This window comes from Mytilus edulis, chromosome 4, assembly GCF_963676685.1.
Source record: "Mytilus edulis chromosome 4, xbMytEdul2.2, whole genome shotgun sequence".
NCBI lineage: Eukaryota > Metazoa > Mollusca > Bivalvia > Mytilida > Mytilidae > Mytilus > Mytilus edulis.
The window spans coordinates 49,560,817-49,588,471 of NC_092347.1; the positions used below are offsets into that span (position 1 = coordinate 49,560,817).

A 27,655-nucleotide genomic window follows, 5' to 3' on the forward strand; every position below is an offset into this window, starting at 1 on the left:
AGCAGTTATTGGATCAGGTTTCCTGAGGCAGAATGTTGCTATGGCGTTTTGCATATTGAGCGCCTAGAGAAGACAATAGCTTGAACATTGCTACAGTATAAAATTATGGACTGCAAGACAAAGAAAATACAGGATGAATGAAACATATCAGTTTGGGTGGAAACACAGTTGAACACAATCACTAACCAATTTTGATTCCGTGTTGAATACTAGTATTGTATTCACCCTGAATTCAATCTGAATTCAAATTAAGCTATTGGTTGAAACAATGTTGAAGCAACTATTATTCTATATAGATTCAATGTTGAACATCAACGTTGATTCAACATAGGATTTCAACGTTGATACAAATTTGCAAAATCTAATAATAATTCAACATTGATTCAACATAGAAAATAAACATTGATTCAATGTTAAATCAACGTTGTGTGCCTGCTGGGAGTGCAAACAGTAAAAATAACGTTTAAACATGTTTCTTGGCCCCGTTGCTCCATGGATGTTATGATAAACACCAAATGCATTCGATATTTTAGTATCGGGCGTAAAAACACTGTTAAAATATGTTTTTTCAAAGATTGTTGAGAAAAAAAACCTCGTGAAAAACAAAATGGCGGAATCATAAACAATCGTGGTCAGGAGTTTCATATCGAGTTGAAATATCTCGAAAACTTAACCTGCGGTCATAAAAGTCGTTTAACCTGTACAAAAGTAGTGATTGTACGTATATTTTAGAGTTGTGAGAAGGATATTTGTAAAACAACCTGAAATCGAGACTTTGATTGTCGCCATCAGGTGCACGACTGTAAATTACTATTTCTCGTTGCCGTTTGACAGTCAATCTTTCATTACCGATTGAGTCAGAGTCTTTTATCATCGTTTTAGACACTCTCATGAGTCTGTAGTGCTACGGATTTTATTTCTTTTCATTGAAAGGCTGTACTGCAGTATGTAGGTCGACAAAACGAAAGTCCACTTTCATTTAAAATAGAACCGGATATTGACAAAATTAACAGCTGAGTCTAAAAATAGTGCGGTTCATAAAAACACGTGTTGTTACATCTCATAGCTTTATTATTTTACACAAAAGTGGTTTCAAAAGATGAGACAATAATCTGCAATCTTATTCGTATTTTAATCGAGTGTAAACTATTTTCCATGATGTATCTCGTCTTGTGACAGAGGTATTTAAAAGTCTTGTTCAGCATACAAAAATTTTAAAAGTTGTTTTGAAAAACAATGTTGACAGAGAGCAAGATGCCAAGATGATTATTTTTATGTAACAAATTGTTTCCTTTCTCATTTAATAAAAAAAAACATTGTCAAAGAAAAAAAAATATTTGTTTAGAAGGGAAGGGAAAATTATTTTTTTCAGAATTGGAAAGGGAAAAAAAAAGAAAAAAATTGTGCTGAGGGAAGTGATTTTTTCCCAAAAGTGAATTAACATAAGGTGTTGTCTGCAGTTTCTGATTAATCTTGAGATGACATCATTTATTATTATAAAATAATACTGTTCCTGTATGTTTCTGAAAACAATTAATAGGGGTTCAATTTTTTGTTTTGGAAATTATGAGGAAGAACTCCCCCCTCCTGTTGCACACAAACACTAAAGATGAATGACCAGTGCGGCAGTGCCTAAAGTTTATTACAATTTGTAATGCCAATATAAGCAACCATTTTTAACACTAGGAAACATCTTTTTTGTGTTCAAAAAGGGACTTCAAATGGTATATAAATTGCTTCTTCTCTCAGATGCCAAGTCATATACATGTAGTAGTAAGGAGTAAGAGAAAAAAACTGATCAAATTGGAAATGGGATTATGGGACCACATTAGGGTCTTGTAGCTGTTACCTTGTAAGTCAGCTTCTTAAATTTACACTGTTTATGGGACTAGTACACATAAGCAGGTATCTTCATACCACATTAATATATAGGCTTATATGTAAGTAACACTTGCTGATGGATGTAATAGATTAATTAATAGACTGGTAACAATGGTTATACATGTAGTATAAAAACCTCACTCAAGTTATTTTTATTCACTGTTTGACAAACCATTCCATTAAATAACCCAACATTATAAACAGAAAATTAAAAAATAGTTTCCATTGTCCTCACTCAATTTCAAAATCAAAATTTATGATATAAATCCTCCTATTCAACGAGTACGCAGCCTTATAAATTAAAACAAATTTCATAGCTTCCATATGTTATTACAAACTATATCAGCTCCCTGATGTAGCTTTCAATCAATGATTTTTAAAACTGCATTTTGCAGTAAAACTAAATTTTGCACTAGTTTTCAACGACTTGAATCTGTGTGTACATATCATGAGTTTAAATAAAACAGTACCCTGTAGTTGTCTGCATATATTATCTTCTTTAATTCTACTGCATGTGAATAATAAATTTAACTATGATAAAAATAAATTTATAAAATATTAATTGTCAGCTTTTAGTATTTATTTGTGCTGCTTTAACAAACATCAGTTGATGTATTTGTCAATTTTATGTTATCTTATACATCCTAAATTTTGACTACATAGTTCAGATTTTCATTTCAACAATTTAAAAAATATTCACTCTAGTTGGCTCTTTATCTTGAGATACAGCTGAATATTTGCTTATTTGTAGTACATTTATTTATGATTAAATATTTTTTATATTATACAGCCCCCATGACCCAAATCAAATTTATTGGAAATTTTATGAATTTAGAACTTTAAATCACTTTTTGGGTTCATTTACCTTTGTTTATTGGAAAGCTTTATCTCATTCACATGTATAAGAATTAAGGCATTACTGGGGTTAAGTCATAAAGTAAAGAAGTTCCATCGATTATTATTGCAGTTAAAAATTTTTTTTAATTAGTTCAGTAATCGCACATCAACGCTGGGTTATTGTTCGTAATCGATCCCGAGTTATCTTTCTTCTTTCGAAACCGTAAACAAATGGCGGCCAAAATCTACGTGAACGACAGTCTCGATTTACAAGTATTTTTGCCAAGAAAACGAAAACGGAAACGGGTTTTGAAAGAAAATAATTCAGTAGCTCATAGAAATCGAATTTTGAAACACACGTGTGCTTAAGAAATGTTGCCGAATGGAAGTGAATTGATATACGGTAGGCAATGATAAAAATTATCTTCCGTCTCCATCAATCTACGTTTTCGACACGCGTTTTTAAGGTAAACTGCTTCTCACTCTATGAAGAGGTTACGGAAGATCAACCTATGATATTTATCTACATTTAATCAAAATTTGACCGCACAACTCGCTACGGTTCCCGAGTTTTCAATGACCAAAACTACGAGGTCGTTTTTGCTGAAGCACATGTCAAATTAATCCCGGTCAGGCAAACGGCTCGTGCAAATAAATTTCGGCCAGGGAATCCCGCGAAAAAAAATAATTCAGTAGTGAAAGTGTTAAAACGACTCGCATACCTGCCAACTGTCATTATTTGCGGGGGATTTCCCCCATGAAAGCTCCCAAATGGAAATTTTGAAAGAGCAATTTTGTCCACTATCTTAACCAAAACAGTTAGTTTTATAAATGCTACAAGCTGTCAAAAGTATGTGAAGAAGCCTAAAAACAACATTAAAGTGCATTTAAAGGCCCCCTTGAAGGTAATTTGGGATCACAAAAGTCCTCTTGCACGTAAAATCCCAATGGGCAATTTGAAAAGTTGGCAGGTATGGACTCAGTCGGATATATATATCAAACTACTGAAATTTGTTTACAACTCAATATTTTGAATAAAAAGAAGACTTGCTGATACTCTAAATTGATGTGGAAAGTTTTTTGTAGCCAATGTGTTCCAATATTCATTGATATTGCTGTCATTTGAATTATACAATCCATCGTAATATGTATTACTATAAGTGATTTAGTATGCGGCTATATATATATTAAGATTTACATAACAAAGTGTACATATGGTCAGTTTTGGTTGATGCTGTCACATATGGTCAGTTTTGGTTGATGCTGTCAAATATGGTCAGTTTTGGTTGATGCGGACAAATGATTTTGTTATAATATTCATGAGTCAGTCTGAGATATCAAAACTACTGAAATTAGTTTACGATTCAAAATTTTGATTAAAAAGAAGACATGCTGGCACTATAAACTGATGTGAGCATAAATTGTTTTCCAATATTGCTTTCATTTATATTAAACAATCCATCCTGATATAAAAATATAAGTGATTTACTTTGCTGCTATTAAGATTGACATCATGTACATAATAAAGTGCAAATATGGTCAGTTTTGGTTGATGCGGACAAATTATTTTGTTATACCAGTCAGTCTGAGGTATGAAAACTACTGATATTTGTTTATGATGCAATATTTTGAATAAAAAGAGGACATGCTGGCATTCTAAATTGATGCAAATGAAATTAGGTAGCATTGTGTTCCAATATTTCTATCATTTGTATTCCCATGATTTTACAATCCATCCTTACACAAAAATATTACAGATTTACTATGCGACTATAAGAGTTACATAAAACAGAGCAAATCTGGTCAGTTTTGGTTGATGCGGTCAAATATGGTCAGTTTTGGTTGATGCTGTCAAATATGGTCAGTTTTGATTGCTGCAGACAAATAATTTTGTTACATGAGTCAGTCTGAGGTATGAAAACTACTGATATTTGTTTCTGATGCGATATTTTGAATAAAAATAGGAAATGCTGGCACTCTCAATTGGTGCGAGAAAAAATTGTGGTCATTGATTTTCAATATTGTACTTATTTATAAACTACAGTCCCTCTTGACCTAAAATTATAACTGAATTACTGTGCAGCTATTTAGATTTACATTTAAAAAAAAAAGCAAATATGGTAAGTTTTGGTTGATGCAGTCAAAAGATTTTATTACACGACTCAGTCTGAAGTATGAAAAATACTGATATTTGATTATGATTCAATATTTTGAATAAAAAGAGGACATGCTCATTGGTGGATCAAAAAAACAATTTTTTTTTTCTCAGAATCAAAACAATTTTTTTTTTTTCTCCAAAAACTGGAAACAAACTTTTTTTTCCAAAAAAAACCATAGCCCCCCCTCCCACAGAAAATCAAATGGTTGCTGCCTAACGAGCCATCCTGACTCCCGGAATAACAAATGTAAAACAATTCAAATAATACCCCCCTCATAATACTAACGGCCTAATTTATGTACAAAAAAAAAATTTAAAAAAATAAAATATGTAAACACATCAACAAAAGAAAATCAATGAATTACGGGATCCTGATTTGGAACAGGCACATACATGCAGAATATGGCGAGGTTAAACATGTTCTCTTGCCGATTATAAATCTGAAATAAAACCAGCAAAATAGCAAAACTCTATATAATATTAATCGCTATTTTGCCGAAGCCTTTATATTTAGACAAAGAGTTCTTAAAACTTCTAAATCAATTCTATCCGTAGAATTTATAAATCAATTTTAGCCGTAGAATTTATAAATTAGTTCTAGCCGTAGAATTTGAAATCAGTTCTAACCGTAGAACTGTTCTAGAAGTAGAACTGACCAAAGATTTGGTCAGATCTAGCTAGAACTGTCTAAATAAAGGCAACAGTAGTATACCGGTGTTCAAACTCATAAATCCATGGACAAAAAACAAAATCGGGGTAACAAACTAAAACTGAGGGAAACGCATTAAATATAAGAGGAGAACAACGACACAACACTACAATTTAACACACACAGAAACGGACCAAGAAACAGACATAATCCCACGAGAATAACAAATATAACATCAAAACCAAATACATGAATTTGGGATAGACAAGTATAAAAACTGTTCTAGGGTAGAACTGTCCAAATCAGTTCTAGGTAGAACTGACCAAATCAGTTCTAGGTTAGAACTGTTCTAGCTAGAACTGACTAAAAGGTGTCAGGCTGACAGTTCTACGTACTGTCCTAGAACAGTTCTCCTGACAGATTCTGACAGATTTAATGAGAGCTTAGAAGTGATCTCCACTGTAGTTGTCGTAATTTCATGAAATGACATTTCCAGCTTTAATATTTTACCGTTTAGTAATCTGTTAACTTTACAGAATAAGATATATGAGGGAATACAGATAGATTGTAAATTAAAAAAGGTAAAAATGAATCTCTGAAGAAACTGTGTATCTCTAAAAGTGTAATGTGCATTACATTTCATTGTTTACTTTTTTTTTCTTTTTTCTTTGGAAATAGTTGAAAGTGTCATTTGATAAGAAGTCTATCAACTTACCACCATATGTTGTACAGACCATTGCCAAAACCATTGAAATTCCAGCTATACCATGAAATATTATTAGCATGCATTTTCTTCCTATTCTGTAACAAACAATTGAATAAGCAGTACATAACATTTATTCATATGTTGAAGTCATACACTGTAATAAGATCATTGAATATTGTTTTTATTGGTATAAATATTGATTTTGTTATCCGTAAATTAAAAGCAAACTAAATATTACTAGTATGTTATATACATATACACATTCATGGATCTACAATCTGTCGATACCTGTAACTTGGCATTGCACAAGGTCGCGGTTTTCTCTGACTGTTTATGACGTCTTTACACTAAATCCATTGGATGTTGGATGTGTACGGATTGATAGTTTAGTCTTAGATGCATGATTTTTTATTAGTCGTTAATGGCTTTGAACTAGCTATCAGATAACTGCGAGTACTCTCAGATCTGTTCCTAGTGTATTTTTGTTGTCGGGATGTACAAGTACCCGGCCACGTCCACTTGTATCTTTGTGCATCTGATGAGTTAAGCCTTTTTCAACTGATTAGTTCGTTCTTATGTTGTACCGTTATACCACTGTCCCAGGTTAGGGGAGGGTTGGGATCCCGCTAACTGGCCTTTGTTAGTCTTGTATTATTTTAATTTTAGTTTCTTGTGTACAATTTGGAAATGTGTATGGCGTTCATTATCACTGAACTAGTATATATTTGTTTAGGGGCCAGTTGAAGGACGCCTCTGGGTGCGGGAATTTCTCGCTACATTGAAGACCTGTTGGTGACCTTCTGTTGTTGTTTTTTTTCTATGGTCGGGTTGTTGTCTCTTTGGCACATTCCCCTTTTCCATTCTCAATTTTACATAATGTATGTGCCTGTCCCAAGTCAGGAGCCTGTAATGCAGTGGTTGTCGTTTGTTTATGTGTTACATATTTGTTTTTCGTTCATTTTTTTTATATATAAATAGAGCCGTTAGTTTTTTCGTTTGAATTGTTTTACATTGTTATATCGGGGCCTTTTATAGCTGACTATACGGGTATGGACTTTGCTCATTGTTGAAGGCCGTACGGTGACCTATAGTTGTTTTAAAATGTCTGTGTCATTTTGGTCTCTTGTGGACAGTTGTCTCATTGGCAATCATACCACATCTTCTTTTTTTATATCTATATGCATTTATTTTGTAGTATATATATGCATGGTCACTTATTGGACTGTTTTAATACTGCAAGGTGGAACATCATCACTGTACTTCAACTACTTGTGTCCTATGTGTTTTGTGTTTTGTTGACAACTTACAAATATAATATATGCAAAGGACTTGAAATGCTAAAAATATGTTTTTGTTGTCGCTCAATAAGAATCAGAAGCATGCTAATAAAGACTAGTTATATTGATATGAAAATGGAGATGTTTTTATTTTACACATGATGAATATGATACCTGTTAACAAAAAGTTGTTGTACCATCGCAGCCGGATATTCAGCAAGGCAAGCTAGAATATTATTGAGATATCGGTCACCAGAGAGGGTCGATGTAGTTAGCATTAATCCATAGTATGTTAGGGAATTGGTGATCCTAAAATTACATGTGAAACTAACAATTTAAGTTTCTCACTATACTACAGTTTTAAAAATATACTCTGCACAAAAAAAAAAAGAAACACGTAAGTCAAATTCATTTTTGAAATAAAGTTAACCATAGATAAGATAATAAAATAGTTAAGCAATGAGTTTATAATACAAAAGAGAGTTAACCAAGAAAAATACACAGAACAGCACATTCTATATGCTTAACTTAAATTTACAACATTATAAATACATCATTTTAAATATTCTCAAATACAATCTGCTTTCAATCAATATTCAGTGTTTTCCTGTAAAATGTGCAATCAGTTCATGTCAGCTTAGTAGTACTAACTATATGGTCGTGGGTTCAAAACACGGCCGGGTTAAACTAAAGACTTAAAACATTGGTATGTGCCTGCTACTTTTCTTATCACGCGACATGAACGTGAAAGAACAGACTTATCGCCTCGGAGTCAAAACAATGTTTTATGATGAGATGAGATGTCATCCTAGGGGCATAGCTAGGCTTCAGATCAACTGTAGGCACAAATCGGCAGGGGGTTTGGGGTACTGTAACAGATCGGCATTTGTTACGTTAAGGACACCAAGAAGTCTATCTGGTCTGTTGTCTTCAATACGCCAACGGGCTTTCCATCGTGCTATCTCATCTTCAAATTCTGTTTTTTCACCTAAATCCGAACGGTAAGAGTTGTAAATTTTGTCTGCTATTTCTGGATTCAAGTTCCCTAATTTTGCAATAATACGCATTAGAATTAAAATGTTTATTTTTTTATTTTTTTTTCCAAAAGGGGTTTAATCTGCAAATTTATGTATAGGCACGTGCCTAGTCGAGCCTTAGGTAGCTACGCCTCTGGTCCGACTCACTCACTGCGAACTATTTCTCTGTGAAGAAGCACGTTAAAAATCAGGCTCAGCATGTCGGTCTAGAACTAAGCAGGATTAATACTAGTATTCATATTATATTATCATTTTTCGTTCTGAATATGCATTTTATATGCTGATGGATGTTTAAAAGTCCCCAATTATCGTTATCGTAGTTAGTATTCTTGAGATAAGAAAATGCAGACATGCTTTCAAATGGAAATGTAAGTGATCATGTTTTGTCTTTATAATTGCTTATAGATATTTTATGTAGGGTTAAAAAAAAACAGCTTTAAATTGTTCATATTCTATTAGCATTCAGTAATTTAAGCGTATTGCAATTGTAAACCTACAATGTTACGAATCGCTTAAACTCACCAAGCAATCCAAAGTATAATAGAACATCCCAGCATTCGTTTGTTCTTCAATATTGTGAAAATGCTATATTTATGTACTGTTGATTTTTCCTCTTCATCTGAATCCGCAGATTGGGCTGTTATTGTGGCATCTTGATTTTTCATTGGAATATCTTTTGACTGTTCAACTTCAATGCTTTTAATGACCAATTGATAATTAGTATTATTCGCCTTCGTGGCTTTTTTCAACAAATTTTCAGCTTTCTCAGTTTTACCATTAGCTATAAGCCATCTTAATGACTCATCTAAAAACCTACAATATACTTAAAATATACCAAATATGTAACAGGGTATGTATTAAACCGATTCCTTGCCGATTCATTGATATGGTTATATTTATAAATTTACTGTTTACAAATTTTTGAATTTTTTGAAATACTAATGCTTTTCTACCTCAGGCATATTTTCCCTTAGCTGTATTTGGCAAAACTTTTAGGAATTTTGGTCCTCAATGCTCTTCAACTTCGTACTTTATTTGGCCTTTTTAACTTTTTTGGATTCGAGCGTCACTGATGAGTCTTTTGTAAACGAAACGCGCGTCCGGCGTATATACTAAATTTAGTCCTGGTAACTATGATGAGTTTATTTATTTGCCTGTTAACATTTAAAATTTTAATATTTGGTTAAAATGACAAATTTTCAATTCTGATTTTGAAAATATTTGGTAATACTATACATCGAATAGTTTAAGTATCTATAATATTTTAAGAAATTTGCCACAATAATGATTATCAGCAGAACAAGGAAATAAAAATTAAAAAAAACAACGTAATAGCAATAATTGTATCATTTGAAATACTAAGGCTTTTCAACGTCAGGAATAAATTACCTTAGCTGTATTTGGCAAAACTTTTAGGAATGTTGGTTCTCATTGCTCTTCAACTTCGTACTTTAATTGGCCTTATTTGGATTCGAGCGTCACTGATGAGTCTTTTGTAAACAAAACGCGCTTCTGGCGTAAATACAAAATTTAATCCTGGTATCTGTGATGAGTTTATTGTTAAACATTTTTCTATAACGATAACCAACTAAGATGAAGGAGATGGCTTAGGTGTTAAAAATACTTACTCAAAGTGCAAGCATGTAAATGTGCGACTATCATGTTTATATTATGAAATTAAGTTCAATTTATGTTTTGCCTGAAATATAAAGTAGGGTCTCTAAATCCTTAAATAACCAGCAATTATTCAATACCTCAAAAAACAACATTTTGTTTATATTTATATTTTTTCTTCTCGATCAGACAGACATTCTTATTTATCTATCAAACTCTTCAATGTATTCATACGTGTAATAGTATTTGAAACTTTCAGCATCATTTATAAGGGAAAAGTGATTGTTCTCTTCTTTTCATTTCATAAAAATTGCACAGCCTAATTATAGTTTACTTACAACCAATCAAATAGTGTGTGACAAGTTATGATGGCTAGAATCAGTTGCATGTATCTCCATGTTAAATCCCGACACAAATAGCCAATCACTGATGTCAAGACAAGCCCTGTTGTCCATGCGGTTATATTAGCACCTTCAGCACGATGTCGTAGTTCCTTTGGGAGCAATTCTATATACAGAATTGTACATGTCATAAGACTTCCCTAAAATACAACAGCAGTTTCAATCTACAGTGTCTAGAACCTCATCGTGAAGATAACTTTTTCAGTTCAATAAATATAGGAAGATGTGGTATGATTGCCAATGAGACAACTCTCCATCCAAGTAACAATTTATTAAAGTAAACCATTATAGGTCAATTTACGGCCTTCAACACGGAGCCTTGACTTTCACCAAACAGCAAGCTATAAAGGGCACCAAAAAATACTAGTGTAAAACCATTCAAACGGAGAAACCAACAGTCTAATCTATATAAAAACGAGAAACGAGGATCACTTCTGAACCACATAAACAGACGACAACCACTGAATATCAGATTCCTGACTTGGGACAGGTGCAAACAATTGCAGCGGGATTAAACGTTTAAATGGTACCAAACCTTCTTCCTTTTCTGAAACAATAGTATAACATCACAACATAGAAAGACACACTATAAAATATCAATTGGAAGGCTTTATAATTCAATAAAAAAAAAATGATACTTCGAACTCACGAAGTTTAGATAACGTGTTGTTTTCATTTATGCTACTGTTTTTTTTTTTACTTTTAAATGTGCTGGGTGTAAATTGAAAAATTTTCCGATTCATTATCTTATTGACTATACATGATTTCGTTGTTCGTACCCCAAAACAAAACAAAAGTCATGTCATTTGTTAAATATCATTTCTTGAACGTTTTTAAGCAATCCTTATGTTTTGGTGTCCGCTTGTGAAACCGGTCTCACTGATTAGCGACAAGAAGAATTTTAGCGACATGAAGCATCAAGAAGCGACAAGAAGCGTCAAGAAGCGACAAGAAGCGTCAAGAAGAATAATATTAGCGACAAGAAGCGACAAGGAACTATTCAGCGACAAGAAAACATATTTCTTTTTAATTAAAATTATTTATTCCAAATAAATATTAAAATTAAAAGAATATGCAAAAGAAAACAATTTTAATGACAAGAAAGTTAATATTGATAGAAAAAAAAATGAAACATATATCTAATTCAGTTGCTATATTTATTTACATGATATTTTATTATGTATAACAGCAAGTATTACGTTTACCCTGTCGTATCATAATATTACTTTTACTTGTGTTTTAGAACAATGATATATTTATCTTATAATTTGTTTTTAAAACTATCTTTGTACAATATATAATAAACTTGCAAAATACATTATGTGTGTGCATCATTGTCCAGAAAATACATGCACAAATTGTGAAATACAAAAGAACTGAAATCAAACAAGAGGAAAACACAATTAAAATGTAATCTTTTTCATCATTTTATATAGTGTATTGCCTCATTTAACGATATTTATCATGTTTATGCATATTGATTGAAGATTAAAGGAAATCAATGACAATTTTGAGTTTTCCTTTTGCGTCAATTACTGTTTTTCAGGGGTATCATTTGCGCCAAATTTTATTTTTAAAATGTATCATTTGCGCCAATAATCGGAACTCATTTGCGCCAATTTACCTGTACACATATCAATCATAAATATATTAATGATTAATAGTTGTTCTTATTTTTTGGCTTAAAAAGTATCATATGATCGGAGAAATTTCACCATGAAGATGAGCATCTGGAGAGAAATGACTTGAAATTCAGTAGACAGTCCATGTACAGAGAGAGAGACAATCTTTTGCTTTGCTGAATATTTAATATAAGATATGCCAAAAGAGAAGAAAATATTATAAGCTTTTGCTGATTATGTTTTGCTTTGCTCCCACCATCCGTATGGGCGGAAACTCTATATACCGCCAGACGTACTAGTAATGGAGCAGAAGCATTCCACGGGGAATTATTATGAACTGTTTTATGTATTTCATCCTAAACTGTTTGTCTTTTTGGACAATGAAGTGAAGTTACAAGCTACTACATACATTAAATAAGGAATTACCCATGCAGCAGCAGTAAGACGAAAGTATTTTGAAAAAAGGAAACATTTGCCGTGTAAACTGCCGTTTCCAAGTCGAATAAAGGTAGAGGGAAGTCATTTTTCTTCTAATTGGCGCAATCGTATGATTTATTTTGGCGCAATTGATACCATGTAATTTTAAAACAGGTGGCGCAAACGTAGCATTGGAGAAAAAAGTTGTGGCGCAAAAGGACGCATTTTTGGCGCAAACGGATCTCTCCCAGTTTTCAATAGGTGCACTGTAAAAACGGTGTTTAGATCCTAAACACAATTCTAAGCACATCTTTTGTGCACTTTTTTTACATGTTTAGATCTAAACGTGTCTCAGTACAATGTGTTTAGGATTGTGTTTAGAATCGTGTTTAGCTTAGAAAAATGTGTTTAATTTCTATACACTTTCATTTTAAACGTGTTTAAATTCACGTCATGTTTAAATATTATGTGCTTACTGAAAAATGTGTTTAGAAATTAAACACAATCCTAGATCTAAACATGTATCACAAGTGTTTAAATTCTAAGCACGATTTTGACAGTGTGTTCACTATTGGTTTATTACCAATGTAAATTGTATGCCAAACTCCGCTATATATTAATGCTGTATATGTATATTTAAACTGTATAATTTGTGTATGTATTTAATCCTATGAGCTGTATATTTGCTTACGGAATAAAGAATTATTACAATGATTGTATATTCTGGCGCGTGTAATTGTATAGTCTGACGCGTGTACAAAGTTGAAGGTGTTAATTGTATGTTATTGTAGCAATATTGTGAAACTATTACCCAGATGCATTAAATTCTGAAACGGCGAATTGATATCACTTGGCATGTTTATTTATTTTTTTGAAAATCTCTCAAGTTTTCCTTATTCTGAAATAGACATAAAACAGATTTTGCTCCATGTCTTTACAAATAAGAGTTAAATAAACACCATGATATATCGAATTTAAAGGCAAAACCCATGCGTCTACCCAACAGAAATAATCAAGCATAGTTAAGTTTCATTGAAGAGTGAATCATGCAGTGAAAGTTTTAAGATTTCTTTATTTGTCAATTTTATACACGCACAAAAAATAAGTAGTTATTCTATACTGGAACAAAATATTAAGATAGAGAGTTTAAATTTTAGACATACTACTGTCCCGAGATGGCTTGTGTAACTGTCAAAAGATACAAAAGTCAACGTATTATAAAATGACAAACATATCTACAAAATGTTTACTATAACATAACAACAATCTATGTAACGAAGCAAAAAATAACAGGAATAACTCAAGCAACCAACAACCTAACGGTAAGGCAGAACTGAGTACATGTACTTCAAGAAACGACCTTATGGCATCTCATTATAGACTAGTACAACTTATAATTTATCTGAGTACTACATGTACATACTTAAACTAACGACGTAATGGTATCACGATACTTAAAGGTTTTTTTTTATAAGACAAGTCCTATTTTTAGTAAGTTTAATATAAGAAATTATCTGCTTTACAGTAAAACAAAAATGGAAAAGGTAAGATTCAAGTACTTACGCCCTGAAATGTTCCTTGTAGAAATCTGAACACCAAAAATACTGAAATGTTAGGAGAGAACACAGTCGCCAAAGCTGTTAAAAAGTACATAATTCTAGCGAATATATTGCTTGGTTTTCGTCCTATCTTATCTGATATAGGAGAGAAAATAACTGCTCCTGTTGCTTGACCTAGCATAATCAGGGTTGTTGCCAGCTCTGAACGTTCTGCGCCACTGCAAACAAGATCCCACTGTTAGAAAAGAAGAATAGAGTTAAAGTAAATTTAATCGGTACTATTTCAATGAATAAAATGTACAATGAACTGTAAATGCGCTGACATTTAATTTGTACTCCTTTGGTTCTGAAATTAATAACAATCTCACTGGCAAGCATACAATACGCTATACAATATAAGAGGGCAGTCAAAAACTGTAAGTTGAATACATACAGATACGCCGAATCAATACACAACAAATCTGGGGCCGTGTCAATGAAAGTATCCTAGGACATGTCCTAAGATAGGTCTTAGGACATTATTTAGGATGGTCTTAGGACGTGTCTGAGACATGTCTTAGGATGTAAAACAAAGCTGTCTTAGGACAGTCCTAACTACGATGGTCCTAGGACCATCCTAACACATTTATTTAATTGAAAATATATGTAGAGATTTGTATGACATAGATTGAATTGTATTTTAGAACATATATGTAAAGAGAGGGAGGATGACTCTTATATAGAAAACAATTAACGCAAAATAAAAGTTAAAGTTTTTACGGAATACTAATAAATACGTTATTAAATATGATAAAAGATATAAATGAATTTAATACGAAAACAAAAGTAAATGGTCACAAAACTTTGTGATATTCGTGCTGCAATTTTAGTTCATAAACTAGTTTTGTCCTTAGGTCCACTCGATTTCATTACATGTATCGAATCAGGATTAGGTAAAAAAGAAGTAAACTTTTTCCCATATTTGAAAATATGTTGCTTATGATGATAGTATTGTTTAGGCTTCAAAAAAGGCATCACGAAATAATTTAATATAATACAATTAAATCTTTAACAAACATTAAACAATAATTTTTTTTATTAATTTTATCTAATGATAGTTTAATATTGTATTAGTATTTTTAGTATTGAGTTTATGCCATATTTGTTGTTTTTATTACGTTTTAGGACGATGTAACCTTTAGGACTATCCTAAGACACCTAATTGTATATCCTAACTTTAGGACCAAATTTAGGACATATCTTATTTTAGGAGACTTTCGTTAAGCCGACTTAGGACTAAGACGTGTCCTAAGACCATCCTAAGACATGTCTTAGTCCTAGGACAGCTTCGTTGACACGGCCCCTGAACATTTTCAAACTTCAATTCTTACGCAAATATGTGGGTGTGATTGTAATATGTGTTAATAACTAAAAGATTCTCCTCATGTTTGATATTAACCAAACAAAAATTGTGCAAAACAGTAATAAGTCAATTATGTAAATTTTAAATGTTTCTAGCGATTTGAAAGACATTTTTCTTCCTTCAACTGTCATCTATGGTTTAAAACTAAGGTTGCAACTTCAACATGATATTAAAATATGAACGGTTATGAGGACCTTAATTATCTTATTGTAGAAAACTTCAATAGCAAAATCATTTTCATGAGAATTTTACAGAATAAGTGTTGTTCTTAAAGATAAACAAAGATGCACTAATGAATAAAGAAATTAAAGACTCCCATCAATTAACACTTTTATTTATTACTGTTCTCTTTTACTTTTTATGCCCTTTCATCATTTTTTCCTCTGAAATATTTAGTTCTTTTTTTTCTAAAACTTTTGGTTTCCAGGAACCTAAAGAAGAAGCATTTGTCGTCTGCATTGAAATCAGAATCAAATCAAATTGCTTGAAAAATATGCTCCGTTCAAAGAAAATATCAATGAAAGTTTTGTAAATAATGAAGGATTATTTATCAACTTAAGAACTAATTTATACTGAATCAATACCTCAGTGACCGTCGTTCTGTCCTTTGGAATGTCATACTTGTAGCCATTCATACAAGCCTCCTTTGAGGTGAAACTGGAGAGAGACGTATTCACGCGTATACCTATATCACATTTCCCGTATGATATATCTATGGTAGATGATTGGCTAACATTACGGTCTTGTAAGTATTTGGTAGAGTTAATGTCTTCACATTGGTAAAAGGGTCGATAAGCTGAAATAAAACATCAAATGTATACAGGATAAAATCTTAGGGCAAAGTATTTTTTGGCCTTTTCATTTGCGGTTAGTGTGAAGGTTTAAAAGATAGCAAAAAGTACTGATTTCGGTCTTTGGTTCACAGGCACTTAAGTGTTTCTGAAGAAAATTCCTTTATATATATCTTTATAGAACACGTGTTAGAGACACGTGTCTGTGCTTTATTTTATTGTTATTGGTGAGTTCGAAACAGTACGAACAAATGTCAAAGACTGGTAAATGTTATAAAGAAATTTTTCTGAGGTTTCCTTTTATATACGCTGTGAATGAAGATCATCTATTAATTTCCCAGAAAGAAAACTCACCAAAGATACCATGATTATGTGATACGCCATGTAGACGAAAGACTCATCAGTGACGTTCGAAGAAAAAAAAAGAAGTACCCATAAAACGCAGTCATTAATTTGTAAAGAAGAGGTTGCCATACAAGATGCCTATCCTTTTTTTTTTTTTTTTAGATATACGTATTGTACAAGTTTTCTATGGAAAACTCAAAGACATCGTTCAGATAAACAACCAAAACACGTGTGCAGAAACAGAAGTCAAATCCGCTAAAAAGAAGAGTTGCGAAAACGAGTTGTTGACGCGGACGAACGTACAATACGAATGAACATGCGTTCTATGGAAAAACAATTATTATATATAAACTGACTCTGCTTGCTATAATAATAGTTTAGAATTCAGGCTATAACAGTCGGTTTATAACATCATCTTTATGCATGACAGATGCACCGTAATGTGTTTTAATGCTCTTACATTTGTGATCAAACGCGGCCAAGGTCAAGGTTGCTAAAGGATTCTTCAAAATATGTTAAAACCTAAATTTTATTGATATCAATGCATCAACAAAACATAACTTTTAGGTTTTTTTTTTACATCGTCAGAAGATTGATTTGAGTTTTTGACAACAAATTCATTGTAGGCGTATTTATCATTTAACTTAAAATTCCTCCATTAAGATAATGTCATTTCGATGAATAATTACTTTTTTGTGACTATTTTGATCGAAACTATCTAAAATTGACATAGAAAATGTGAACTGAAGTCCATACAAAGAGTATTGTTGTAAACTTCGTGATTCATCTTTGGTATATTATATATTATCGATCCAGTTTGAAAGTAAAAAAACATCAAAAAGCGACTTACAATTCGACGACGTTACGCCTATTTGAACATTTTGTAGAGTATTTTTTGATATGGGCGTTTTTCAATAAAAACGTACTTTCTTGTCCCAGCCACTTTAAAAAAATGTGTTTGATCTTTGCAAGTAATTTTTTGTGCAGTCAGTACATTGAATTAGATTTAACATTTTTAAGCAAAGAAACAGTTTATTTTTTAGAGGGATTGATAAGATATTGATTCTTGAATGGTCCAAAACAACCAAAATGGCATGTCCCTAGATCGCCTGTTCAACATTCATACTCTAAAATATCGTAAAAAAAATGTAGAAATAAATATTATTTTTACTTAATATAAGTTCTTTAATAATTCAAAAGTATGTTTAGAGCCAACATATTTTAATAAACAGCTTTTACATAGGATTTTTGATTTCAGAAGGTGTGTCCCTGACACAATGTCCACTACGAAACGAAGTCACTAAAATTTACTAATAAACAGTTTTATAAAATCAATGTAAGTTTTTGTTTGCAAGAGATATAAACATTAGGGTCTTACAAAAGAAGTGATGCTTTTATAACGGCAATTAAATTGTTGGTAAGAAAAATTGAGCACATCAAATGGACCAGAGTGATACCGTATTTTTGTAAATGTCCACTACGAAACGGATCAAATCTCCTTCAGTATCTGGTTTTAAAATTATAAAAAAAATATCAGTGTACAGATTAATACAGGCTTTGATGAATACAGTCAGTCTTGTTACTATTGCAATATAGGGGTTGTGGGGAAAAAATAAAACATGTGAATATGTCCCCTACGAAACGGTCACCTACGAAACAAGTTTGGGAGAAAAACGTTTCGCAGTGGACACTACCATTCCCATGCAGTCTTTTTTTACTCTTTTGTCAATTATATTCGTGCAAAACAAATAACAAGGGTTAGTTTCATGTTTTTATTAACATAGAATAGGGTTGATGTCAACTACGAAACTTTTTGTCCACTACAAAACGGTTTTGTCAACTACGAAACGCATCAAAATGTCCTCTACGTAACATGAGTTGTACCTTCATATGTGAAGTACTGTCTAGTCTTTATCGAAAAAAATGGTTCTCCAGTTCAGAAAAAAATGAGATTTTTCTAGTGTATAAAGTAAACAAACTGGAATGTCTATAGGAAACATTTAAAATTGCAAAAATATGTGTGTTTAGAAGCAGTTTCGTCGAAACAGTACACAAATTATGAAAATAATATCATTTTAAAGAGTAATTAAGATTGCACGTTTTGTTTACAAACAGGTCTGTAATAGAGGTATTTAAAATAACTCTTGAAAATAAATTTTAGACAAGTTGATTTTTCATTTTTTTTTTAGGTCTGAAAGGAACGCTTTTATTGAAAAACTCCCATATATAAACCACTTTGAAACTTTGAATGATGAACTATGTGACCGTACTTTTATTACACATCATTAAAACGTATATATGTAATATGATAAAGAGCTGCGCCATGGCCGCTAATAAGCCAGGCGCTTTTTCAATGTTAATTCCGATGTTTATTTCAAATACCAAAAAGGACTGGGAAATTACTTTAATATATAAACCAGTCACCAAAGTTTGATGACAAATGCTCAAGCCTTTTCGAGTTATTGGTAGAAAACTAGAAATTCCCATAGCTTAGACAAGTAAAAACTAAAATTTTATAAATATCTAAATGGAGCTTACGTCAATAATAAACAATTCACCAAACGGTTTCATGAAAATTGGTTAAAGCGTGTTTAAGTAAACGGGCGAATAAAAAAATGTGTATGAAAGATAACACTCCTAACAATAAAAAAACTAAACTTTTAAGTAAGTCGAAGTTGTACGCAAAATTTTACCAAAATATGTAACTTATAGCCAATTGATGTTTGATACGTATTGATTATTAATCATATTTTATAGAAGAGATAAATTGCGAAAATTCACTGAACGCGAGAATAAAAGAAAAATAGGAACAAAGGCTAAAAAAAAAGTATAAAGTTAAAGAACATTTAGGACCAAAAATTCTGAAAGTTTTTGCCAAAAACAGATAAGGTTATCTATTCCTGGGTAGAAAATCATTAGAAATTACATTTTTGTGAAAAGGGCATACATATACTTTTGTATATAGTTTGCTTGTTAGTTATGCATTTATTTTTCATTCTGTTATGTGAAAAGGAAAGACATTATTAGTATCTTCATATGCCTAGGAATTCGCTATATACGAGTTATATATCTTATAGAATCTATATGAATACTTACCTATATAAACGGATGAAATTAAATGAAAACTATCTTCCAATACAAAGAAACATATTAAAAGTAACTGAATTTTTTGGTATCTTCCAAAACCTCCTAGTGTTTTCAGGATGTTGTCTACGTCTGTAGCCGGACTAATTTCATTCAGTCTATTTTGACCTGAGCTACAAGTTATTGTAGATACCTCCATGTTCAAATGTGTATCATAATAAGTAACACTTTCGTCAAATACTACTGTTACCTCTAGGATTGTTTACAAGATATACTGTCTAAAAAGTATTACGCACATTTAAGTATATACGTTCATCAAATTATTAAAGATGTGCATGATGACCTAATTTGAAGTGTTACCAGTGTAATTAAGGATTTTTTCTTTTTATATGTTTTGTCTTCTCCTTAAATGTCACCAGTGATGTACATGTTACAATAAATTGTTTTGTTCTTGTAATGATAAAAACCTTGACAGTTTTGTTACGTGTTTATCAGTATGATTATCTTCTACAGCATGTGAAGAGAAATGACCAAAAACTAACAATATCATGAACATCTAAGTCAAGTTGTGGTTTTTAGGACACAATAGCGTCCAATACAGTGTAACCTGTGTAATCTGACACTCTTATTTGGGGGGGGGGGGGAGGGGGAGGGACGGCAGCAAAAATGATGGATTGAGCAGGATGTCGGAAAACTTTTTTCTGAAAGGATTTGTATATTTTGGGACCATGAAAATGTGTCGGTTAAAGCAGGATGTTTGAATACTCAGGTGTCGGATATGGCCGGTTGACTGTAATATGAATAATGGCAAATTGTCAGGTCATTTTTGGGCCCTTTAGCTATGCTGTTCAGTGTGAGATAAGACTTCTCGCTGAAGGCCGTATAATTGTAAACTTTTTATACATTGTGACTTGGATGGAGAGTTGTCTCATTGGCACTCATACCACATATTCTTATTCATAAATAGGATATCTTTTCACACAAGTGAACAATGAAGTTCTACTGAAATGTGTGTAACTTGCTGTTATTTTTTTTTACTCTTAAGATGTGTTTAGAAAGGAACTGATGGCAGTGATAATCTGTGACGTCAGATATGCATTTCATCTACATTCAGTTCTGACTCCTGTGCATTACTAAATTTATTTGCCTACGTGGTGTTAACGTATATTTGTTCCGCCTAACAGAAGTTCCACTGGAAACTTTGTTATAAACAATGTCATAATACCTGTTCCAGTTGGAACAAATATTCTATACCATTTATTCCGTTAGGAACTTATACTGTAATATTTAATCCAGTAGAAATATTCATTCCAGTGGAAATATTCATTCCAGTGGAAATATTTATTCCAGTGGAAATAATATTCCAGAATATTCTTCTATTTCGCGACAGTGGGTTATAAATCATGATAATTGTTTCATCATTTACATTATTTGTTACTACATTCTGTAATATTTTGTCTTATTTTTGAACAGGTGAATATAAAACATTAATTATCTGAAAGACTATAAAAATCAACTACTATTCATTTAAAAATATACATAACCGGCAATCAAAAATGATACATTGATGTTACTGCATATTGCCACTCCATTTAAAAACAGTACTGGTTTTTTGAAAATCCTCCTGAATATTTTCTGAACAAAAATAAATATATATTGTAAAAAATAATAGGAAAGTATTGCATGTAAACAAAAATTAAGACAAAATAAGGCTATAAATATAAAAAAAAAGAAGATGTGGTATGATTGCCAATGAGACAACTATCCCAAAAAGACCAAAATGACACAGACATTAACAACTATAGGTCACCGTACGGCCTTTAACAATGAGCAAAGTCCATACCGCATAGTCAGCTATAAAAGGCCCCGATAAGACAATGTAAAACAATTCAAACGAGAAAACTAACGGCCTTATTTATGTAAAAAAAAACCATTTTTGACCAGTCTATAAATTCTGATTCCAATGCAAATGTGCCTCTATAACTTGTCATATTTGGGTCAGTATGAAACTGTATATTGAAATCGACACCATTCTTATAAGTAATATTATGGAATAAACTTGAACATGTAATATTTTCCAGGCTAAATTCTGTACAATTTAAAGTAGTTAATATGTTCAGCGTATTCATATCGCGAATGGTATAAAAATCAATGTTGTAAAGAGATTTTCTTAATTTTTCTTTAACAGATGTATCAGTGACAAAATACCAAAAAAAAACATAGAAAATATACAAATGCTGGGTAAGATTCCAATACCAAACAGCCCTGGCCAAGAAGGCCTATGTATAAATAATACCGTATTTGAATGTGACATTCTTTGTGACATCAGGATAAATAAAATAGCAACAAAACCCGCCATATACATGAACTTATATATAAATTGAATGTACACTAATGCACCGAATAATACGAAACCACCACATCCTATTAATACAACAATTATAAATATACGCCTTAGAAAAACTGAATATGTTATTTTGAACGTAATTGATAATGACCAAAATAGTGAAAAAGTGAGCAATATAACATTATATGCTTTTCGTCAGTGGCACCAAGGTAATATTACCAGATTCTGCAACTTGCCCAACTCAATAAACTGCATTTTGACTTTCTTTACTAATCATAACGGAAAACCATACTGGAAGATCAATAGTCAGTGCAATAAAGGTAAACAGGACTAAAGCAAATACTGCATGAGTCTTCTCAAGTGATTGTTTATACGTTGCACTGTAGCTTATATGTTTGGCTGTTTCAGAACTGGAATCGATCAACTCATATGCTGAAAAGCCACTTTCATTACATAAATAAGGATCAGCCCCATTCCGTAGCAATGTTTCTATGCAACCACTACACTCCTCTATTACTAAGCGCCTCTTAATAACAAAATGTAAGGGTGTATCACCCTCTTTGTCTAACATGTTTACACAGTCCCGACAAACAAATCTGAGTGCAGTTTGAAGGGTAATATTCACGGTCCTCAAAGCTGACAGAGCTGGTTTGTTATATCCATTTTCCTCTTCTGTGCTTTGATTAATCCCAGAGCTATGTATGAGCAATAATTGTGTTGCACGGTTACTCTTTGTGTAATAGAAAGGTGTTCTATCGAAATGATCAGGTATTTTTACCTTAGCTTTTTTACAAAGCTACAATTTCGATGTTGTTGTTTATAACCGCCAGATGGAGAGCAGTAAGTCCGTTATTGTCAACTATGTTTACTTTTGGTGTCGGCTTTCTGCATATCAAATCTCCTTGGTCGTCTTGAGTTGAGTCAAAACAGTGATCATCGTTTTGATGTAATACTTCATGTAATAAAGCCTTCACGGCAGCTATATTATTTAATATTACCGCGTAATGGAGAACTGTCCATCCACTTTTTGTTTTAGAATCAATATTCTCTGATCGAATACGTGATCTCAATTTTGTTAAGTCATTTTGTCGGACTGCAATATAAAGTTCGGTTTGATTTAAATCAGATGCAAGCATCAAACTTGTCAATTCGTGTTTGTTTGCTGTAACCGAAACTGAAATTTTCATTGCAAACCATCCTCTCAGGTTAACCTTTGCTCCTTTGCTCACCAGTAAGCTTACCATGTCATATCGACCTGATTTTACTGCTATATATAACGGTGTTTCCCAAAAATCCGAAAAGCAGTTAACATCTGCCCCAGAAGAAATTAACTGTAACAATATCTATGATACCACCCAAAACAGCTAGAGGAAAGAAGGACTTGAATGTTGGTTGCTGTATAATATCTCTTCCTAGAAACCATTTACGTTCTATAGTAGTAATCTTGCTCCATGTATACTCGAAGAACTCATAACAGCCGAAGCCAATAATCCAGTACATAAGTGTACTTCTGGACCATACAGCCTCTATAACACGACTAATTGCATCGTTGTTATCTTGGAATTCTTTATTTGATGAACATATTTCTTCTACCTTTTTCCCTACAACTGACTGGTCCCTATAACTGGATAAAAACTCAACAGTCTTTTCAAAGATGGACTGATCCCTTTGTACTCTCTCGGAGCTAACCTTTGTCAATAAGGTATGTATCGATACAAACATGCTCCGATTATTGTCAATAGTGATTCCAAATATACGGACGAAGTTTCTATTCTTAAAAAGGTGGCTTATCAATAAACTGGAAAATCTCCCACTTTTAAATTCATTAAACAATCTATTAAATAATGGTCTAAAATGATTTTCATTTAACTCGTCTTCCTGAATTATCACAATATTCTCATCTTCATTGTAATTCTCATTTTCATCGGAACAAATTCCAACTTTGACCCGATCTCTTATGAACAAGATATGACACTCTGAAACCAATATACAATATAACTTCTTATTTTCAATACTAATCTTAATAAGTTCCTCATTCAAAAGTGATAAAGGTTGCCTAAAGAATGCAATTCTTTTTCTGAATCTTTCCTCATTATTTGAAACTAATTTGTAAAGAAGTGGAAATGGCATATTTTGAATCACACATTATCTCAATCTCTTCTGCTTTTATTTCATTCTCTGTGTTACTTCGATTTAGGTGTTTCAATAACATTTTCCGTTTTTCCTCTTTTGAAAGTGCAGTAGACTCGTGTTCTAAATTAAGGGAGCTACCATTTGATTTTTATGGGGGGGCTAGGATGAAAAATTTTGTCCTGCTTTTTTTTTTAGTTGTAATCTCTGTCCTGCCTTTTTATTTTTTACTCTATTCGGTCCTGCCTTTTTTTTTACTAGTTATCCTGACTTTTTTTTACACAAATTGTCATCCTGCCTTTTTTTTTTACCAAGTTGCTCATCCTGCCTTTTTTTTTACTCAAAACTCCTGTCCTGCCTATTTTTTTCAAATTTCATCCTAGCCCCCCCATAAAAATCAAATGGTAGCTCCCTAATGACTACCTGGTTTAAAAGTGTCGATGCATTTTTGAATCTTTTGTGACGTTCTACTTGTAATCTCAATGTACACAATATTTTGTTTGAACCCATTTCTGTTTTCAAGTAGCGTATCAGCTTTTCGTTTATTCTTTCCCATTTTTCCAACAGTGTAAGACTTAAATCGTATTTTCCAATCCTGAATTTGATGTCACCAACATACAAACAGACTCCTTTACTTTGTCATACTCAAATTCTGTTCCCTTTGTCTCGTAAAAACTTTCGTCTTCTATCCGCCATGCATCAACTATAGCTGCATTAGCTTCTGTAAAGATTCATATATATAAGCAGTAAATAAAAGAAAGAAAACACGAAACTCACATGATTATTGACCAAAACAAATCATGCTTCAGAGTAACTACAACAGACCCCTGTAAAGTGTTTTCTTCAGATAAAATTAAAGTGGTACATAACACTACAGAGAGATAACTCTGTCAAAATTAGTTGAACGTTTTATTGCTTACCTAAATATTTACACTTGCTTTGCCTTAAGGTTTCATCTTAAATTAATCGTGTACTATTCATTAACTCAAGATTAAACAAACCTGCTATGTTTTTTGGAAGATGTCCTTCCCTGTAAAATTTTTGTTAACACATGGTATGGGTAAAATCTCTTTGTTCTTACTGTGCTATAATCTGGATAATGCACAGCAAAGGTGTGCATTAACTACCTCAGATATACTGCACAGTTCAAATCTATTTTTACCTTTAGGGGCGGTTCCTAGATTTTAAAAGGGGCGTTATTCTATCAAATTAAAAAAAATATATCACCGAGCGTAGCGAGACTAAAAACAATATTGACGATTTTAAGGCAAAACACGATAATTTGTCCAATCCTTGGGTGGACGACATGTTCGTCCCCTGACCCGAATCCACCATTTGCCTTGAAATTACGACAAAACTGAACTTTGTACAAACATCGTAGTTTCAGAATAGGAAAAAAGAAAGGTTTCTCATTCCTTTTTTTCATCTTAGCTTGAACATAAAATGTTTCAGTAATATAATTTGCGTACAACATAAAACTTAAATCAGTGTTTTAAAGTCAGAAAGAAAGTTAAAAACAATTTTTGGTAACTTCCGCCAAAAAAGAAATGTATCTAAGAATATCCGAATAAAAGAAATCTGATTTGGACTAGTTTTAGATTCAATGGAATTTATAACGACTTCTTGAATATCTATTCCCCATATTTTTGGATCGAATTTGGGGGAGGGGGAGTAAAAGATTGGAAAGAGAAAGGTATTTTCTGTTTATTAAACATTTAAAATTTAAAATATAACATCTAATTCTTCCTCGGTTTATCTTTCTCTATTAAAAAAAATGGGAATAGATTTAATAGAAACATTAAAAAAAAATCTACCATTAAATTGCAATTTTACAATAAGTCTAAACCTAAAAAAAAGTTATCAATTTAAAACTTACCAATGAAAGTCGTGTTTTCCCCTTTCTTTACCCTACCATAAACTTTCCTAGGATCCGTGGATTGCGGAATATCATCCACATATAAAACGTTCACGTAAATTAATGACGTCATGTGTTAAAACACTTATTGGCCAATCAAATCGGTATATAAAATTTAATCTGCACGCGCTCAGGATGACCCTTTAACCCGAACTCCTACGTCGTTCGGGTTAATAAGGGTCACCTGAGCTGTGCAGATTAAATTCTATATACCGACTTGCTTGGTCAATAACTATAATAACTTATTCTAACTTCTTATATTTTTACAAATATAGATTATTTTTCCTTGATAATAATTGATTTAATTATGGCTAATGGGAGGTAACTCAGAAACTATTATAATGTGTTAAGGAATGTACTATTTGGCATAGTATGAAAAAAGCTATTATTTTGCTTTGTTTATACTCGCATACCAAGGGGTATAAGGTCACAACACACTAATAAGAAAACTAAGGACTGAGCATTACGAGCCCAACCTGGAAGCGATGTGAACTTATGTGATTTGGAAGGGTAAGCATCCCGTCATCAGGATCATGCAAGTACATATCCGGTGATGAGTCTTATTCGGAGATGTTACTATCGATGACAAAGTACGGAATTTTTGGTTACGACGATTAGAACATATCCTTGGTCATCTGTGACACATATATTCCACAATAGTCAACCAACCGTGTTGGCATACGTCTTTCGAAAGGAATAACTAAAACTTTACCACTTGGAACCCTTGGTTCAACAGCTTTCTTGTAAGAAACAAATCTGTATCAAGTGAATCATAATAGAAACCGCAAGCTCTCAAATATATACTCCAAAAGTTTAAAATATCATCCTTTTAATCGTTAAGTTTGTTCTCAACCACGATCATTGTCAAGTTCAAGATGTAAATCCAGACTCGAGGCAGACGGTTATCAAAATTAAAAAGAAACATCTTGTCATTAGCCAAAAAATTGAAAAAGAAATCTAATTTCTATTAAAAATTTTAACAGTATTGTTGACTCGTCCACAGGTTGGAAATTTGAAGCATGAAAACTTCAGATCGATAGACTGAAAATCACAAGTCAAAGTGAATCTCAGAACAAAAGCTATAACGTTTCTACATAGATAAGACAGATCGATTTAACTCATATGTCGGTTGGCGTAAACAAAACAGGCTGAATCGAATCCATTCTTTATTTTGTTACAGAAACAAAAGTGTACAAGTTTGAGCTTTCTAAAAAGCTGTGGACTGCTCTGCTTTATCATAATTTAAGGTAATATGTGTGCATGTGGTTGTTGATTTAGTATTGGAAATGTGATATTTTTAGAAATTGATTTACTTGAAGAGTGTGCATTATACACCCATGCTTTTAAAATTTTGTTCTCTTTACTTGCTGAAATTTAAAACATTTACAAATAGACACGACTATTAAAGGTTGTGCCTCTCTGGAGGTGTGCCTAGATTGGCAGAAGTTATAAAATACAGACAATACATTTTAGTAAACATTGT

The 27,655-nt window shown here is 32.3% G+C and overlaps 2 protein-coding genes across 3 annotated transcripts in view; both read right to left on the reverse strand.

Annotated features, from left to right (window-relative positions):
- LOC139519889 (organic cation transporter protein-like) overlaps positions 1–20,091 on the reverse strand; it is a 36,378-nt gene extending 16,287 nt beyond the window's left edge. For both annotated transcript variants that reach the window (XR_011663741.1, XM_071312183.1), the window contains exons 1-7: positions 19,793–20,091; positions 16,145–16,356; positions 14,163–14,393; positions 10,498–10,700; positions 9,068–9,358; positions 7,683–7,817; positions 6,241–6,326 (exon numbers count right to left, since the gene is read on the reverse strand). Coding sequence is in view for 1 of the 2 variants with exons in the window: in XM_071312183.1 (XP_071168284.1) it covers positions 6,241–6,326; positions 7,683–7,817; positions 9,068–9,358; positions 10,498–10,700; positions 14,163–14,393; positions 16,145–16,356; positions 19,793–19,979 (1,345 nt within the window). In the remaining variant the exon portion in view is untranslated. The remainder of the gene's footprint in view (positions 1–6,240; positions 6,327–7,682; positions 7,818–9,067; positions 9,359–10,497; positions 10,701–14,162; positions 14,394–16,144; positions 16,357–19,792) is intronic.
- The window catches only part of LOC139519895 (erythroid differentiation-related factor 1-like), a 495,405-nt gene that overhangs the window by 186,161 nt on the left and 281,589 nt on the right, over positions 1–27,655 (reverse strand). The gene's annotated exons all lie outside the window — the stretch shown is intronic.